The sequence below is a fragment of the Carex rostrata genome, chromosome 20 (assembly GCF_964058835.1).
Source record: "Carex rostrata chromosome 20, lpCarRost1.2, whole genome shotgun sequence".
Classification (NCBI taxonomy): domain Eukaryota; kingdom Viridiplantae; phylum Streptophyta; class Magnoliopsida; order Poales; family Cyperaceae; genus Carex; species Carex rostrata.
In genome coordinates this window covers 6,235,016-6,253,022 of record NC_135937.1, presented here as the reverse complement: position 1 = coordinate 6,253,022, position 18,007 = coordinate 6,235,016, and the positions used below count along the sequence as shown (strand labels likewise).

The 18,007-nt window shown below is 33.6% G+C and overlaps 1 protein-coding gene and 3 non-coding genes across 4 annotated transcripts; all 4 read right to left on the bottom strand.

Moving 5' to 3' along the window:
- Nucleotides 1-1,188: 1,188 nt before the first annotated feature.
- Nucleotides 1,189-1,270, bottom strand: TRNAS-GCU (transfer RNA serine (anticodon GCU)). The gene has a single exon. It is a non-coding gene; the product is annotated as a tRNA-Ser (tRNA).
- Nucleotides 1,271-1,336: 66 nt separating this feature from the next.
- On the bottom strand, nt 1,337-1,418 carry TRNAS-GCU (transfer RNA serine (anticodon GCU)). The gene has a single exon. It is a non-coding gene; the product is annotated as a tRNA-Ser (tRNA).
- A 1,973-nt stretch (nt 1,419-3,391) lies between these two features.
- On the bottom strand, nt 3,392-3,473 carry TRNAS-GCU (transfer RNA serine (anticodon GCU)). Its single transcript has one exon. It is a non-coding gene; the product is annotated as a tRNA-Ser (tRNA).
- A 5,505-nt stretch (nt 3,474-8,978) lies between these two features.
- On the bottom strand, nt 8,979-14,911 carry LOC144572592 (retinal-binding protein). The gene is made up of 15 exons (XM_078322226.1): nt 14,562-14,911; nt 13,934-14,061; nt 13,720-13,852; nt 13,484-13,640; nt 13,302-13,380; nt 13,153-13,193; nt 12,898-13,014; nt 12,663-12,743; nt 12,332-12,394; nt 12,153-12,204; nt 11,459-11,533; nt 10,239-10,286; nt 10,088-10,123; nt 9,899-9,973; nt 8,979-9,322 (listed from the first exon to the last, which is right to left on the bottom strand). Exons 1-15 carry the CDS (start codon nt 14,722-14,724, stop codon nt 9,245-9,247), a joined length of 1,326 nt encoding a protein of 441 aa, XP_078178352.1. The 5' UTR covers nt 14,725-14,911; the 3' UTR covers nt 8,979-9,244.
- Nucleotides 14,912-18,007: the final 3,096 nt, after the last annotated feature.

The window sequence follows — 18,007 nt, the reverse complement described above, 5'->3', positions numbered from 1 at the left end:
CGCTTATGCATCATTGTATATGTTTATCTTTTATTTTGCTGAAAACAGTTCGTTTATTTATTATAATGATAATTTTATTGTAAATTTTGGTAGATTATATAAAACATGAATATTGTTATGTTTAGATTTATAGTAAGAGCTTCATTTATGTTATTATTTATTGGATTTATATTTTTAATTTATTAGTAATAATTAGTTATGTTGTATTATATATAATAATATTTATCAATAAAACCTGTCAAATTCACAAAAACCATCTGCCTTATAAATAATACGGGTTCAATGAATTTTAAATTATGATGGTTGATTATGAATTGAAATGTTTTATTTTGGTTTTCAGATTTAAGTACCTGTGTTTGACAGAAACATAGCTAAAATAAAGACATGAATTTATTTATAACCGTTTAAAACCTGATATTTGCATATACACCAACTAAAATATTTTTTGTTTTCAGAAACACCATTTCGCTGTTAACATATCGGAAGTTTGCCCAAATGAACTGTTTTCCACCTAAAATATTCTTTGAGATCCGCACTAATGTTAAAGGGCCCCGTGCGTCATAGGCGGGGGTTGGATTGGCTCCGTTCCTGATCAGACAACTAACATGCATTAAACTCAAAAGATTATTTTTTGAGTTAATGCAAAGGATTCCAAAATTGCCAAGGAGATGGATACAGTCACAGTGGATCGACATCACAAAACATAAGTTTGTAATTCTAAAAATATAAATATATATCATCTTCTCTTGCTTGATGTTACTTGCGTTTTCCGACCGAGAGTGACTTCGGATCAGCTGCTCGTAGGTCTTGTCTGTATTTCTTTCTCTATAGTCTGGGGATGTTGCCACTCCACAAGGTGATACAGATTGTTAGCCTTAATTAGGTACCTAGGTGGAGCATTCTGAGGTCTGTTTTGTTTGAAGTAATTTTTATAATGAATTGGGGGATTATCTGAGAAGTAGTCACCTGAACGTTTAAATTTTGCATTATAAAGGACATTAGTTTAGATTTTGGCTGTGCTCCATGTATAAAACTTTTTTTATGTCCAGACGACTTTAAATTGACTTTTAAGACTCATTCAGCTTTGAATGTGTTGGGGTTGTGGATAGCGTCAACACCTAATGGGGACTTAAACATACACATAGTAATCGAAGGAAGTCCGGAAGCAATGTAAGATAAAAAATAAAACGACGCCTGAGAGATTCGAACTCTCGCGGGGAAACCCCATGTACTTAGCAGGCACACGCCTTAACCACTCGGCCAAAGCGTCGTTATTGTGTTCGATTTAATTCAGTTTATCTAAATTAACTAATACAATAAGCAATGTAAAATAAAACGACACCTGAGAGATTCGAACTCTCGCGGGGAAACCCCATGTACTTAGCAGGCACACGCCTTAACCACTCGGCCAAAGTGTCATTGTTGTACTTTATAAGTTTCTAATATTATATGTTACTTGTAAATTTAACAAAGAATAATAGGAGAAGAAACTCATTCAATTTCTTCCTTCCTAGGTGGGCAAGCCTGTCAACTCTTGTATGATTCCCTTAGAACTACATTAGAATAAACTAGGATGAGACACTCTAATTTCAACCTTGATACATACGAAAAAAATTGCAGTGTTTTGATTTGATTCGGCATCATGAACTTGTATACAGTTCTTATTAAAATTAAAAAAATAAAGCATAATGAGGTACATAAAAAAAACGATTGAAGTAGTCTCGCAATTATACGAGGGAAATGTTAGATTTATGTCATAAATCGAAGTGTTCATATAGAATTAGACATTATAATCATAATAACGAGCTGATTTTTACTAAAGTTTCTTGTTAATTTTGTTCTGTTCAAAATAATGTAAATATTATTTATGTTCTATCATTTGAAATAATGCTAATTCAAAAAAAAATTGTCCACTACTTTTATAAAATATTGCTAATTCAACATTAACCTGCAACATGAAGGTCATGAGAGATTATTGATATTATCAGAAAACCTTCTTCAGGAACCCATTCACCAAAGTACCCTCACTAGCTAATAATCTCATGCAGATGCAGCAAGGGTTGATATGTCAGTACAACAGGAAATAAATCTGTTGTTATTCCAAAGAGATTACAGGACCTGTTAATCCTGCCCCAACAAAAGTTAACAGCTGGGATCGGAATAACAGGGTCCTGTTATCCCTTTGGAATAACAACAGATTTGTTTCCCAGTACAAGAAGCTAGACAAAATTGTCAATGGGATTTCGTTGGTTGATGGTAAGTAACAAATGTCTAACCCTGGAATGGATAATCATAATCTCATCAAAAGGTGATGAGCACTGCCAAACATGTGTTATTTATGTAGAGCTGGGGGCCTGGAGCAGAATCAGTTCACCATTTATTTAGTCAATGTTTCTATACACATCAGGTCTCAGGTGTTGTTGCAAAGCTAGCAGTTCATGACAAGGTCATACTCAAATCAGAGCACAAGGATGTAATTAAGACAAATTCAAACATCAATTCACTTTGTTGTATGACGAGAAAGATGCAAGAGAATTTTACAGAATAATAAAAAACGACACGACTCTTATTGATGGAATTCAGAAATGAGATTGCTAGCTGGTTTGCTGGCAGGACATGAATAAAATTTATGTCCTGTTTTTTAAAATTTTTATTTTTTAATTCCAAAGAATGGAACTTGAAAGAGTAATTTACCAGTCATTATTAGTTCATTAATTTTGTTTGGTAAACGAACTAATTACAATTAAATTTCTTTTTGCCAATCTTTTTTGCTTTGACATATGCGTTCTCAGTTTACAGAATAACAAAAAATACTTGGTAAATATAAAAAGGTGAAAAGTCATACTTTGTTGAAATTGCTTTCATTCTCATTATCGTGTACAATTTTATTGCACTGGTCAAATTCAATTTTTAGTATAACTGGTCGGTAATTGCTCAACTTTATACTCAACAAATTTAAAAATTAACAAATTGTAATGTAAAAACATTACTAGCGAATTAATTTTAAAAATTAACAAATTTGTCATGTGAAAATATTACTAGTGAATTAAATTTGTTTAAACTATTTATATCTTGAATGTCTATTTGTCATTATATTATTTCAAATATCGATTATTGAGATTTAAACAACCCTTTGAGCTATTAAATTCGATGACTTATTGAAATCTCAAAGAAAATCAAAATCTGGAATTTTAAGAAACTTTTACTTTCTTAATAGAAAGAAGAGCATTATTAAATTTTAAAAAGTTGACACCATCTAATAGTAATAGTTTTGGAATAAGTTGAAGCAGGTATGTAGAACCGTTCCTTCTTCAATCTGAATAAAAAACTTAGAAGGGGACAGGTTGCGACGGTTCAGAGTCGGAAAACCTTTGAAAAAAAAAATTAAAAACGACACCTGAGAGATTCGAACTCTCGCGGGGAAACCCCATGTACTTAGCAGGCACACGCCTTAACCACTCGGCCAAAGTGTCGTTGTTGTACAGTTTTTACTGATCAATTATTTAACTCATTTTTACATCAATTTCAAGCTCCAATCTCTTGTAACCGAGAAGAGAGGTTCCTTTGGACTAAGCAAAAATTATTTCCTTTTAGTAAAATACTAAAATTTGTTTGACGATTCGGTTAAATTACTTGGAGAATCGTTCTGAAACTGAACAAACACAGCACCGTCTTAAGACCAAATTGATCTCTTTCGTACAGTATATCTTTGCCATGATCTGTTTTCAGGAATTTCATGACACTCATTTCTTAGTCTCCTCTAGTGCGATTTCTAGAAAAAACATATTTACTTGAATTCTTCAATTCGCCATACAATATTTTATTAAACATGAATATTGTTAGGTATTTCTACACGTCTAGACCTGGCTGATTCTAATATATATAATCAAGCTTGGCTAATTAAGGTTTTGTCTAAATTTGACAATGTACCCTTGTAGAAACCTGCTACCTTCAATGATCATAAGCATTGTTCAATTAACATGCGTTTAATTACCGGACCAATAAAGTTTTGACTAAGGTTAATTTAGCAAAAAAGAGCTTGTTAGGTGATGTAGACAAGGGTGGAACAAGAAAATTGAGATGGGGGGCTAGAAAATAAAATGTAGTGTGATTTTATTTTATAGAGGGGGCTGAAAGTATTAATGTAGGAATTTCGGGTAGGTTAAAGTCCAACAATTCGATTCAGTTCATCAATTTGTTCACTACTCGAAAATCAGAATTCATGTATAAAATTAATTCCAAGATTAATATAGAGTTTACCATTAGACGCACAACGAAAATCTTCATCTAGTTGCTCCAGCGGTTGTCCTCTTCTTCCCTTTATCGCGTCAGATATACGCACCAGCACAACAGTTGCGTCTCTATCAGTATCCACATGAACAGGTTGACAAACTACTGTAATTCGGTATGCTAGTACCGAAATGACAACCCCCTCTTTCTCTCTGCCTCTCTTTTGATTTCTGAATTTTAAGTGAAAAGAATGGCTAGCCAAAATTGAACAGGTCACTGCATATTTATAAAACATATGCACCAATTCAGATGCACCTATTCATTTGCACCATTTCAGAGAGACTTATCCAGAGTTTGGCAGATTACTAGGCCTAGAATGTATCCAGCCCAATATCTTAATATATTAATTCAGCCTAGATTATTTGGCCTGTAAAACATTTCTTACAATTAATGCATATAAAAATTATAAAATTCAATGGACAAAATTACAAATTTTTAATTCATAGGAGTGACTTAGCACCCTTTTGATTGTATTACCTTCCGCCCCTAGATGTGGACAGTCCCTTATGTGGTCTCCCTGATTCTACTGAACATCTCTTTGTTTCATGCTCTTTATTTCCCAAATTTGGTGTTGGATTGCAAGATTTAACAATTTTCATTTTAATTGTTGTACAATTGAGGATTTATGGATCATAGATGCTTCTATTCTTTTAAAAAAACAGGTTGCTTATTGAATTTCTTATTTTAAAAATACTGACAGGAAAAATATTAGAGCTATTGCCTCATAAATTATTTCTTTAGCAATTGTTTTGTGATACAAATGACTTTCAGTTTCAAATTCAGAATGGAGTTGAAAAGGAGGAAGGGAAGAGGTGACAGAGATTCCACCCTAGTGGTTTGACAAAATCCAGCTAGGGCAGTCTGTGTTCAGTCCGTCCGTGCCCGAGTTTGGGTATAGACGGATAAATGGATACACGGGTAAGAGTATTAAATGGGCCGGATCCGATTTTTCGGTAAAATATCTGGGCATATCCGGACCGTAGTACCCGTGAGCCCGTGTACCCGTTAATTTTGAATTTCAAAAATTTTCAAATCCACCCCCCTCCCGCTGGTTCAAATCAAACCTAGCCAGATCCAACCGTCAGTTGGGAATACAACTCATCCTGTTCAGAACTACTGATATAACTTCCGGACAATTAAGCAATATTGCTGATACAACAGTCTTAGTCAAAGCTGCTCAAAATTAGTTGTGTAGATTATTTTTCCCACCTAATTTTTTTCATATATTTTATCAACAAGAAAATCCTGTATTACTTACTGCATAGTGCTAGAAATATTATTACGGATAATTACGCATAAATAATTTTTTACTTCAAAAATCTTGAGAGTTGAGGTAATATTTTTTATTTAATATATGTTTGAATAAAACAAATGATATTATAAATATTTAAAGTTGATCGACTTGACCAGTCAATTCTATCTTTATCTAAAAAAATGTTAATTTATGGTGAATATTTTTCCTAAGCTGTATATACTTTAGATTCTTTAAAATGAAATATACGCCTCAATTTTTCTTTTCCTAGAATATAGATTTTTGAGTTGTTGAGAACTTGAAACGATCACTGTAATTTCACTGTACACTATTCCAACTGTTGGGATTAGGGGTGGCAACGAACCGAATCAAACCGAACTTACCTTAGGTTAGAGTTTGGTTTGAATTAATTTCGAACCGAACCTGGTTTGATTCGTTTCAAACCGAACCCATTTCTAATCGAATTAATTGCGAACTACACATTTTTCAAATCTAACCCGAATCGAATCACGAACTAAAATATTTTTTAGCACTCCTAGTTATACCGGTAGTTTATACATTAATTTTTTCTCGCGAGACAATTCACATGGCTTCCTTTTACCGGTATGAACTATGAAATGAGTGTTTTTAAGTTGAAAAATTATTCATGAAAAAATACATCAGAGACGGCTTTCCTGGTACGAACTATGAGAGACGACCGAAGAGAGAGGAGAGACAATCATCTAGGCCGGAGAGAGGAGTGACAGCCGGAGAGACAGCCAGTCGCCGAGAGCGTCGGCTATATTTTAGAGCTAGAGGGAGAGTGAGTTAGGGAGAGGTGGAGAGAGAACTAGGTTATTGAGATTTGAGAGCGAGGGAGTGTCGACTAAGTTAAATTATGACTCTCTATCTTGGATTTTAATTTCATCAGGTAAATGGATGGCCGATGTTATTATGAGATTCGAACCATAAAAATGATCGAACTAGGCTAGGTTTGGATTTGGTTTGAATTAATTCCGAACCGAACCTAGTTTGGTTCGTTTCAATTCGAACCCATTTCGAATCGAATTAAACTCGAATCAAACCCGAATCAAACCTGAATCGAATCACGAACCTCGAATTTTTTTGCCAGCCCTAGTTGGGATGAAATCGTTCATTTTTTTAAGACATGCTACTTGTCGTAAAAAAATGAAAGTTATATTTAAAATGAAAGTTTGGAGTCCATTGGCTCAAACCATAATCAGATATTTTCATGTCACAGACATTTGTATTTATTAGTTTAAAATGTTTGCTAACTGGAAAAATCATACAAATTAAGTGTGAATCAAGTATCAATTATTTATATAGCGGTGAATTTTATATTAATTTAAATTTGTTTAATTTATTTTTACATGTTACACACTAATTTTCCATTTTATTGGGACTTGTCTTGAGGCTTTGATTGAAATATCAGGATTTTCTCTCAATAGCAAAAAAATAATATCTATTTTACAATAAATAAAATTTATAAGTGATAATTTCTATATATAAATTTTGAGCATTAATAAATAAGTTTTCTAAAACTAAGAATCTGGATAATATAAAACAACACGATTAATCACATAAAATTCCTACAAAGAAATACAAATATTTGTTCTATTTTAAAAGAGGAGAGAGAATGAAAAAAAGCGTTCGGATTATAATAAATAAGAGGAGAGATAATATAATCAGATAAATAAAGATGTTAATAATTTGACATAGATAAAGATCTTGAAGCTAAACTCTATTTATGTCATAACCATCACGTCTTTACATAATAAATAATCTATCTATACTCTAATTATAAATAGATATGACTAAGAATATCTAAATCAGAGAAATCAGAAAGAAATCAGCTGTCAAGCATTAACAAAATAAAATCCATCCTGCAATCAACAAGTAATAAAAACCATACAATTTAACCAAATAAATGAGTATGCTTAAATATCAAAGTTAGAAAACACACAAGTCTAAACAAACTTACATTGAACAGCTTAAACATTAGAAGTTCCAATTAAAGAGCATTGCTAATTAATTTGTTATCAATCCACGACAAAACACATAAGTCTAAACAAAAAAACAAAATACTAAAACATCAATCACACTCCAGTGACTCCACAGATCTGCTCTCCTTTTCTTCAAAATTATTATAATCCGCACTTATGTCATTATACCCCTAATTTCTAGGAATTTCACCTTTGATATACTAGCAAACTGTTGGCAAGAAATAATCTTACGTTGAAATAGTGAGTGCTCACTTTAAGATTCGTACAAACTTACATTGAACAGCTCGGATCTAACACGATTATGTCAGGTTATCAATTTAAAATGTAAACTAAAAATTTCGAGATATAAATAAATTATGAAACTATATAATTAGAATGAGAATTTGAAAATAAAATAAAATGACTCGTGTAAAGAAATAAATAAATACATTTGTACTTAGCCGAATAAATATACAAATTTTCCCATGAATAATTTTTATATATAAGTTACAAATTTTTATTTATTTATATACACTATTTGATATTGAACTATTCATATTTTAAAAGTCGAATTATAAACACGTAATAATATTCGTACGACAACGACACTGTAAAAATAAAAAAAAACCGGACCGGACCGCCCTGCCCTCGAGGGTACAACAGGCACAGGTATTAAACGGGCAGGGCAGGGTTTTTGAAAAAAAAACCCGTGATGCCCGGCCTGTGGTACCCATATACCCGCCATGCCCGTGCTCGGGTATGCCCAGACCGCCCGTGAGCAAAACACTATTCCACCCCCTCTTCTTTGTGTATTGTACTGCTTTATTTTTGGAAGAATTATATTTCAGATTTTCAGTGTGGCAGGATGTGTTTTGAGGTATGCTTGTGTAAGCTGCCGATAGTTTGTTTCGCTTATTGCAGATGTAATGACTCTTTCGCAGAGGTTTGGTACCATTTCAGTAGGATCCATATCCTCCCAGGTACCTAGACTCAACACAATTGAAACGGACAGCTCAGATTTACTCTCAACCGGTCGGGATTCAAGATGACAAAGGGGGCAGGATTATTTGTGCTTTGAGATGTGTGCCAATCTATTTTCGGACCGTTCGATTCAATTCTACTCAGTCAGGTAACCTGAGGGGATACAAATTCATTTCAGTACCGGCCTATGTGAGCAACATCTTCTAGAAAAAAAAAAAAAAAAGACTAATAAAACGAGAAAAGAGCACGTGCACATCATAATATCTAACCTTTTCTGCAAGTGTGCTATACACTTTCATTTTAAGAACCAACAAACCTCTACTGTGAGAACTGATTAATCTAATCTATTGACAGCACCGATTTACTTTCTCACAAGTTCTGTTCTGACATACAAATGCAGGTCTAAAATATGCAACAGACAGTTGGATCTAAATTCATGAAAGTGCACTCTCAATGCATTTTGTAATCGAATATACCATCAAGAGAAAAAATATATATAAAAATATATCAGTAGCTACACGTTACACATTTTTTCATACAAGTTGACAGGTTTGATTGACTGCTTCCATTTCAGACACAATCAGGTTGGCAACAAGACCATGTCTCCAATTTCCGTAAATTAGAAATTAAAAGAATAACAACAAAAACTGACAATAATTGGTTCAAAACAGTTGAAAAGCATCCAGAATACAGTTCAGCTGTTCCCCGTTTGACGTCTTCCGTAGTCTTTTTCTTTCTTTTAGGTTTCCGCTTCAATACCAGTTTCTTGAGGCGCTTCGGCTACTGGAGGGATCGCATCCACTTTGTATTTCAGACTCTGTCAGAGAACAACAAAATAGAAGACTGCCTTCAATGCATTCTTTACTCAGAATTTAAGCGCACAGTGAGAATAAAAAATTAAGAAGCAAGAAAACAAGTTTACAGTTTGGGGTGTTCATTGGATCCAGTTTCTTTAGTTTTCAACCGAACTGACAAATTTTGGAATAAATGGTTCACTTTTCTGGGTAAAATGGTTCGGTTTGGTTGAATTAGTACTTTGATATTTGGTTCGGGTTTAATCTTTCTTATTTTGGTTCAACTAAACAAACCAAAAGTCACTTGATGTTTACTTCAATTACTTAGGTTTTTTATATTTGGTTCGATTTAATCTCTCTTATTTTGGTTCGACTAATATATATCTTGATATTTATTTCAATGATTATTAAATGTTTTTGTGCATGTATTGAGTTTTTCACCTTTTAAAATCTAATATCTCTTATTTCGATTCAACCAAACAAACCGAAATTTACTTCGATTAAACCGAATAAAATTTTGGTTTGACTATTTTAATTTGGTTTTAACTGAACCGACCGTTTGAAAACCCCCATTTACAGTTAGAGAAGAGAGGTTTTACCTTCTTGAAGAATGATGAGTAAGAATTGTCCCAAACAAGTTTGTATGATCCAGCTAATACTGTGCAGAAATTACCCTTTTTTTAACACCCCCGACAAAAGCAAGTCAGTAAGAGGATTGAATTAAACAGATCTAAGAAGGAAACTCTATAATATAAACAAAGTAAAAAAAAAAGGCGTAGCAAACTAACCTGATCGGATTCGTATCGCCGGTAAGGTAAAATTTGCTGTCAAGTTTAAAAAATAAAAATAAAACCATGAATTTTCTGGAGAGAAAAAGATCCCAGAAATATTATGAACTGAAATTTTAAGGTGAAATCTATCAGGTAGAAATATTCTTACAGTTTTCTCCCCAGAGGGACTGATATACTCCAAATGAAAACCAACGTCCTGTCCATATTGAGATAAATAACAAAAAAAAAAGAGTTAAAATGGCAAGATGACAAGTGCTAACAGAACCATAATCAAAATCAGAATCAGAATTGAAAAGTGCTAATGGAACCAAAACTGAGACTTGAGCTGACAACTATAGAACATTAAAGGCATAGAGGGTTAAATAAGATACAAAATTATCCACAATGATGATTAATGTTTATGCAAATGCTGTTAATTTGTGTATTGGACACTTCAAGATGATCATATCGATGTGCAGTTAGGTACCTATGGTTATCCCTTGACAATCTCGTAACTTGGCTATTTGATTATTTTCCAAATTGAGTCGAGAGAATCTCAAAGCTTAAAAACATATTTTTGGATACATAAAATAGCTTGCTTACTAAATTTTACACAGCAGCCAATACAAACAGGCCATTGAGAACTTCAAATTATTCAGTGCGAGGGATGAAAACAGATCTGATATTATTCGTCTATATCTAGACTGTTGTGGAGAAGGATATGCATTATCTGAATATTTGCTAAAACGGATAAGGATATGGATATAGTTTTATGTGGATATCAAATTAGCAAGACATATTTTGTAACTAACAACTTGTTATGAAAAAGAGTTATATTCTTCAACATTATTATTGGATGCATGATCTGAATGTTAGTTTATTTGTAATATTTAAAACCATGAAAATTACTTCAAATATAGTTAAATGCATTGTATCAGATTTGAGCAAGTTTTGTTTTAATATCCATATCCATTTAATATCGAATTTGTATCCATAAGTGTTTAATATACCATCCGTACCCATGGCCTATCCGTGTCATATAGAAAAAATAAAAACAAACCATTATCCGATCTGTTTTCATGCCTATTCGGTGCAAGGTAAACAAGCATTGTGCTCATGATTTTTATATTCATGAATTGCATGTTTGATGTATCACATCAAAAATGTCAAATGTCATTTTTGACTCGCAATATTGACAGTTCACAACAATTGTCACATTACTATGCTGTAGCTAACCCTATATAACAGGTACTTTTGAGCCCTTGGTTTGTTTGGTTCAGTATATATGTTTCCATCCCAGATCAAAACCAAACAAAGAAAAATGACCAACTTCTATCTAATATAATTGACTCGGTGAGAAGAAAAAACAATAAATTAGGAGGCTCTTACAAGGCTTATAGTGCTTTGTATCAAAGTGAAGTCCCAAGCAATGTAAGAATTTACAGCTTCAACTGTTAACACAACCTGAAAAAGAAAAATATCAGATTAACAAAGTTATACAGAAAAACCACATGCTTAATGCTTCTTCTCTATTCTCTTTCATTTCAGATGAAGAACAAAAGGGGCAACCTGTTGTCTTGTATTAATCATAATTTTTTTTTATATCATTAGCATCAAAAGTGGTGTACACCAGAAAAAATTGGCATTAAAATTGCAATCCTCAGATTATAATTTTCACCAACAAGCTAAATTGCACAAATGGTCATGAAATCGTGACCTAATAGAAATTGGGAGGGGGGGTAAGTGTGGGTCCCACAGAGACTAGAGAGGTATGTAGTTCTGGTTAATTCTAGTAATTGTTTTTTTGTTCAAATTCTCTGAATTTTAGTTTCTTACTAACCAAGATGTCTTACTGTAATTTCAGGGAGTGAAGGTGACGTGAATGATAACTGAGGTGCAATTTGTAAAATTCATTATTACTGAATTTACTACCAATGTTACTCATTGAAAAATAATGATGATGGTGCTGAAGCAGTTTAATACAATGGTAACAAACTAACAAGCAGAGATAGAACTCAAAACTCCTAATCAATTCATAAGTAATAATTTTTCTTATTAAATAATGCAACTAAAAATTATGTACCTCATGTGTTTTTCCAGCAGGAATAATTGTTTCTTTAAACTCATCACTTTTGCTGCAAATACATACAGAAGCTGCTTACCAAAGTGCATATTGCATTGAAACACCATTCCATCTCACTTCTTGCTTTCAAATAAAACATATGAGAGGAAATAGAGAGAGAGGGGAAGAGAGTGAAATACCTTGCCTCATCAGCACCAGCATCCTCTGCTGAGATGAAGAATGGAGAATTTATAAAAACCTCCCTGAACAAAATGGAAAATTTATACTGTTATGGAAAGCCAGTGTTAATCAAAATGGAAGGAAACAATTACAGTAAATTCAAGATGCTCTAATGCGATTATGTTCTTACTTTTTTTTTTCATGCTATAACTGGCACTTAAAGGACTCAGTTGGGGCAAAAGACAACCATTGACATTATAATAAGGTAGGTTTTATAAAGTAGTAGCTTCCTCCAGTATAGAGAGACCAAATACAGTTCATCCAATATAAAGTAGTAACACTAATGATTACCTAATAAAATGGAGGAATTTTTCAAACTCTGAGATATAGGTATAGGCAGCTTCCTTTAAAATTGAAACCTGCTCCTTCTCTCTGAAAAAGAATTATAAATAATAAGCCCAATTTAGAAAATCAAATTTAAGTGTGCAAGCATGTGCCTAGAGCAAGCCCACAACACAACAGAGAGAAGAAAGCCCACTACATAGGTTCTCGAAGAGAGAGAAAGAGAGAGAAAAAGATATCTCACAGTTTTTTTCCCTCAGAGCGAGCCCATGACACAAGAATGAACAATCGAATCATAATCACCATCCTAGTAAGTGTGTAAAGGGATGGACCATAACGTAATCTCTGTTCTTCCATTGGCCTAGTTATAAGAAATATTATAAACAAAATTATATAAGATTATAAAAAAAGACTGTAGTAATCTTTAGTAAATTAAATGTTCCAATTAGTTCAATTTGATTAACAAAAATAGCCCAACTCTCAGGAGAAAGTGTCTTACCCATGATCATCATTTATCTGTTTTATGAAATCCAGTAAAACCTACAACAAAAGGTGAACTACACATCTTAGAATATGTCTACTCACAAGGATACTGCAATTATTGAATCAGGCCAAAGATTTCCAAACAAATAACAACATATAAATTACCTGGGGAACACCAACTAAATACTTAACAAGTGTTTTATATACACCAGTAGCAGAACCAAGCTGTGCCAACTGCCTCCTCCTGTTGGATCAAAGTGACAAGTATTATTAAAGTAAATAGAGTACCAACAATTAAAAGAACAATAGGTCTAATGCCCATGCATATATAAAAAATAAGCCTGTACCTCTCCATTTGCTGATTCCACAAGAGAGCATACTTATCTCTGATATTCCCACCAGAATTAATCAAAGCTTCCACCTGGGCTTGCTTGTTCCTCTCTGACCTCTCTCTCTGTTTACTGATTAAGGTGCCCCTAAAATCTTGTGGCAAGTATGTCATCACTGTACATAAAAAATTTATCTTGTCAGGTTTTGTTAGTTAGTACCATACAAATTGCAAGAGATGAAATATGTAACAAACCTATATTAAATACATTGTCAGCATTTTTAACTTGAAATTGCTGTAGATTATTCAACATGTCCTTGAATTTGACTTCTATCTCATCAAGTAGAGAATTTATATCACTATCTTCAGCTGTGTTTTTCTTTTGCATCTGTTATGTCATATAAATATGTCAGATAAATGAGGTTATAAATAAAAAAAGGAACTGAAAGAAATCAAAGGTTATCTTCACCAATTTTGGGCGCCGAGATTCATTAAGTAAAAGAATGATCTCCTCCATCTGTTCTCTATTCTTCCATAAATTCTCATCAATCTTGTACACTGGATCCCCATCTGCTTCACTAAATAGTTCTTGCTCCCCTTCATATTAAAAAATAGCAATTATATTAACAGTTCTAAGAATGGCAATCGCACTTCACTATGCCCATTTGCAGTTATTAGTGAAACAACAGTTTATTAAATCCTCCAGACTTTTTATTATTCTCTATTTAGGCTAGGTTCAAAGTGTGGCAGTGACGTCTCCCTCTTAAATAGACCTCTGTTAGTGACTGTTAGACTGTCTGATGTTAAGGACAGCTACAATTATTTCATTATGATTTTAATTAAGCCTTCTCCTCTCTATTCTCTCTTCCTTGCTAAACCATTGTAAATTTCATTGTTCTCAAGTTAAGGATTATGCATTTCAGGTTAACCGTTGTAACAGTTTGCTCCTGTTACTAGAACTTCAATTCTACCAACAAAGATTGTCTAGCAATAGATAAACTAAATTTCCACTGAAGCGTAATCATTTACGCATACAAGATGTAAATAACTGAAATGGTATATAACGAAAACAGATAAAATCGAGGAATAATTTTTACCTGGTGAGAGAGGCGAGACCTTTGCGAGATCTTCAGAAAGCGATTTCAGTTCACCGATTAATCGGGGCACCTCGTCGGGTAGAGGAGAGAGAGGGTATTTGTCGTAGTATTTTGCCAGGTACGCGCGCGTTATCGGTACCAGCCCGTCTCTGGTCGACGCCATCGCCGGGTCGTACAGAAATCGGACGGTCGGGATGCACTCCGAGGCGGAGATCCGGCGGTGATCAGCTGGGATGCGATCGCAGCAAGGCGCCTGTTATTCAAGTCGGGTTGGTGATTTGTGAAGTAACAGAAAAGCGTGATTGGAGAGAGCTTCCCCACAACACGACAGGTCACAGGAGAGATTAAACAAAGCAACCGAGCGTTGTGTTATGATACTTTACATGATACTGGTGCTTTAGTAGTTTATGGACCTGTGTCACTGACAAATCGAACCTTCTTAGATAGTTTGGTGACCTACTTACGGGTGTATGTAATGGTAGTTCCATTAGGCCGGGGGAATCCACGTGACTTGCACGCTCCGCCGAATTAGGGTACGATGCACCGCGGTTACACTTTATTAGGATGGTTACTGTCCGGACCAAGGCTTAATGGATCCACTTATCCAATGCAACTCCTCAAACCCGATAACACTACAAAATTCTTGCTTAAAGGAGATATTCATGGGTGATCCGGATAACGAATTCTGTAGGATGATCCGACTCGATACGAGGTATTGTGTAGCTTGAAGTAAAGAATCACAGGTGGGTGAGGGATAACGAGGCCCGAGGGGTGCATGCTGAGTAGAGAGGGTAGCGTGGGAATATACCGGGTTCCTTTTTTTCTTTTTCTTTTTTTAATTCCTAATTCCGTTTGGCAGTTCCTGTCGTTGGGTGACTTGGGTCACATTCCCATATCGCATTCTTATTTAAATTTTTCCGAAATTTTAGTTTTCTACAAGATATATATTTTTGCATCTCTGCTGAAATTTTGGGAAGTATCACTTTTAGTGTGAATATGTACGACGCTTTGTCGCTTTATATTTTAAGATGCAAACTGGGTTGAAATTGGCTGACATGTTAATTTCATAAACTAAATTAGTTTATGAAATTAACAAATTATATAAATAAAGCTTGGACTCAGGAGCCTCAAGATATGCATGCTTTTTTTTTTTAAAGAAAAGATGAAAAGTCAAAGATAAACAGAGGCCGAATAAAAATTGAGATTGTGGAGCTGAAAATGTTAATATAGCGTAATTTTATTTTTATAAGAGAAGTTGAAAAGGTATTGATGTATACAAAAATTACAGAAAATTATAGACAAAAGTTACAAAATTTTAATAAAGGCATTGAGTGTCTTTCCCTCTACTAAGATCTGCACAAAAGATGAGAAACTAGTAATTGAATATCGCATTGAAATACAAAGTTGCATACAATTTTTTTCTAGCAATGTGACCACATTAAAACAATCGGTATCTTTTCTAGTAAATTTGAAAGATCAAGTCACTAAATTATTTGCAATATTCACTAGAAATCTTTCGTATGAGTTTCGAACCGGTATTTTTTTTTTTTTGTTATTATAGATTCCAATGCAGAGGTGAAACGCTAAGTGCAATTTTTGTATATATCGTATAATCAAGTAATGAAATAATTTGTTTTTAAGAATATTGAATACACTAAAAAATATTTTTTTAATATAAAAATCTGAATAATTCTAAGAAAAAAAATGCAGTATATATTGTTCTGTTTTAAGATCGTAACACTAATAGAGATAGGGCAATCCGATCGATGGGTGGCACCAAAATGTAAAGATTTTTGTAAAAGCGTTTAAATATCTTTATTTTTTATGTCATCATCATACATTCACTTCTTAGTTTACTAAATTTTCATAAACTATATGTCAAAAATATTAGACGCGGTCTATATTATTTTTTCTGCATGAAATATATTGATTTTGATTTTATTTATAAGTTGAAAATTCAACATTTATAAATCATCCATAACAGTGTATTCTTGTTAATTTTTTATAGGAATCAAAACAAAATTAAAATATCATAATTTTTATATGTATATAAAGAAAGTAATATAGATCATAACTAACAATATGTTAACATCTCTATGTTAAAATTAAGAATCTAGTCCTGATTTGTTTTATTAACCAAAGTAGCTGTACAAGTGAAGTTTAGGTTTTCAACTTAAATCTGTCATAAAAGAAAATTGTAAAAAATCTAAGGGCCTGTTCGGCTGCACAGTGGGAATGGGAATAGGAATAGAAAATTTTTGAATTGAAATTTACTGTTCATGTGAGAAAAAAAAATTTCGGTATGAGTAAATTTAATTTTTCCCACGTAAACAATATTTTGTGAGGAGCAGCCGAACAGACCCTAATAGACATAGATAATGTGAGTCGTCCTAAAACCAAAACAAAAGGAAATCCAAATCTGTGAATAATAGTGTTAAATTTTAAATTAATTATAATTTAAAAATGAAGCACAATATATAGAGACCTAGAAATAAAGATGTTTCAAAACTCCTCATTTTTTAACTATAATTTATGTACGTTACGAGAGTTTTTTAAAATGATCCGGGGAACAGCAACAACACAGGACATTCACATTTTATACAGTTATATGCATGATGCATCCATGAATAATAGGGAGCCCAGAGAAACGGACTACATATATTCGAATTCGCATCCTCTGAGATATCTCAAACTTTGCGTGACTTTATGGAAAATCCCAACCGTTTAAATACGTTCTGAACGAATCTCAAAGCACAAATAATACAGCCCCTGCGCTATCACCGAATAGGCACCGGACACGTCGGTCACGCAAAAATTGAGATATCTCAGAGGATACGCACTCCATATATTCAGACATAGGCAGCAGCAGCACCTGACAAATAACGAGCGTAATAAATAACCTAGCATGCGGTTAGGTGGCACACACTTATGGGTAGCGGGCCCGTTGTGTGGTGTTGTGCCCACTGCCCACTTGAAGTTTTCTTCTTGCAGGCTTACAGCCACAGGCCTGATTTAAGAAAATAAACAAATATTGCCCAAGGGTGCGAGCAACCGAATTCATATTTGGAATGAGATCCGGTGCTCTTCAAATCTCTGTTCTTTCTCTGCTATTCTCTCTATCTCTCTCCTCTTCCCCTCTCTCTCACGTGATTCCCTTTCTCTCTCTACTCTTCTTTGAAGAGAGATATAAAGAGTAAAGAATAGCACGAGGCTGCTTTTCTAATAAGAAAAGCAGCGGATATGGAGGATACCTCATTTTTTGAGTTTGTTATGTACGAGCACAGGTTACGGGTACTTTTTGATCGGACGGTCCAGATCGAAACTCAAATGATTCGGAGTTTCGGACTCCCCTTTGAGAAGAGAGTTCCTGTTCGACAAGTCTACAACATTAAAACTCTGATATTAAATTGAATTTAATATAAGTTTTACTAATAAAAATGGTATAA

Coding starts and splice junctions, on each gene's coding strand:
- LOC144572592 (XM_078322226.1), bottom strand. CDS start 14,724: ATGGCGTCGACCAGAGACGGGCTGGTACCGATAACGCGCGCGTACCTG. Junction 13,015..13,152: donor CAGATAAATGATGATCATGG/GTAAGACACTTT, acceptor TCTTATAACTAG/GCCAATGGAAGAACAGAGAT. Junction 9,323..9,898: donor ACTCATCATTCTTCAAGAAG/GTAAAACCTCTC, acceptor GTTCTCTGACAG/AGTCTGAAATACAAAGTGGA.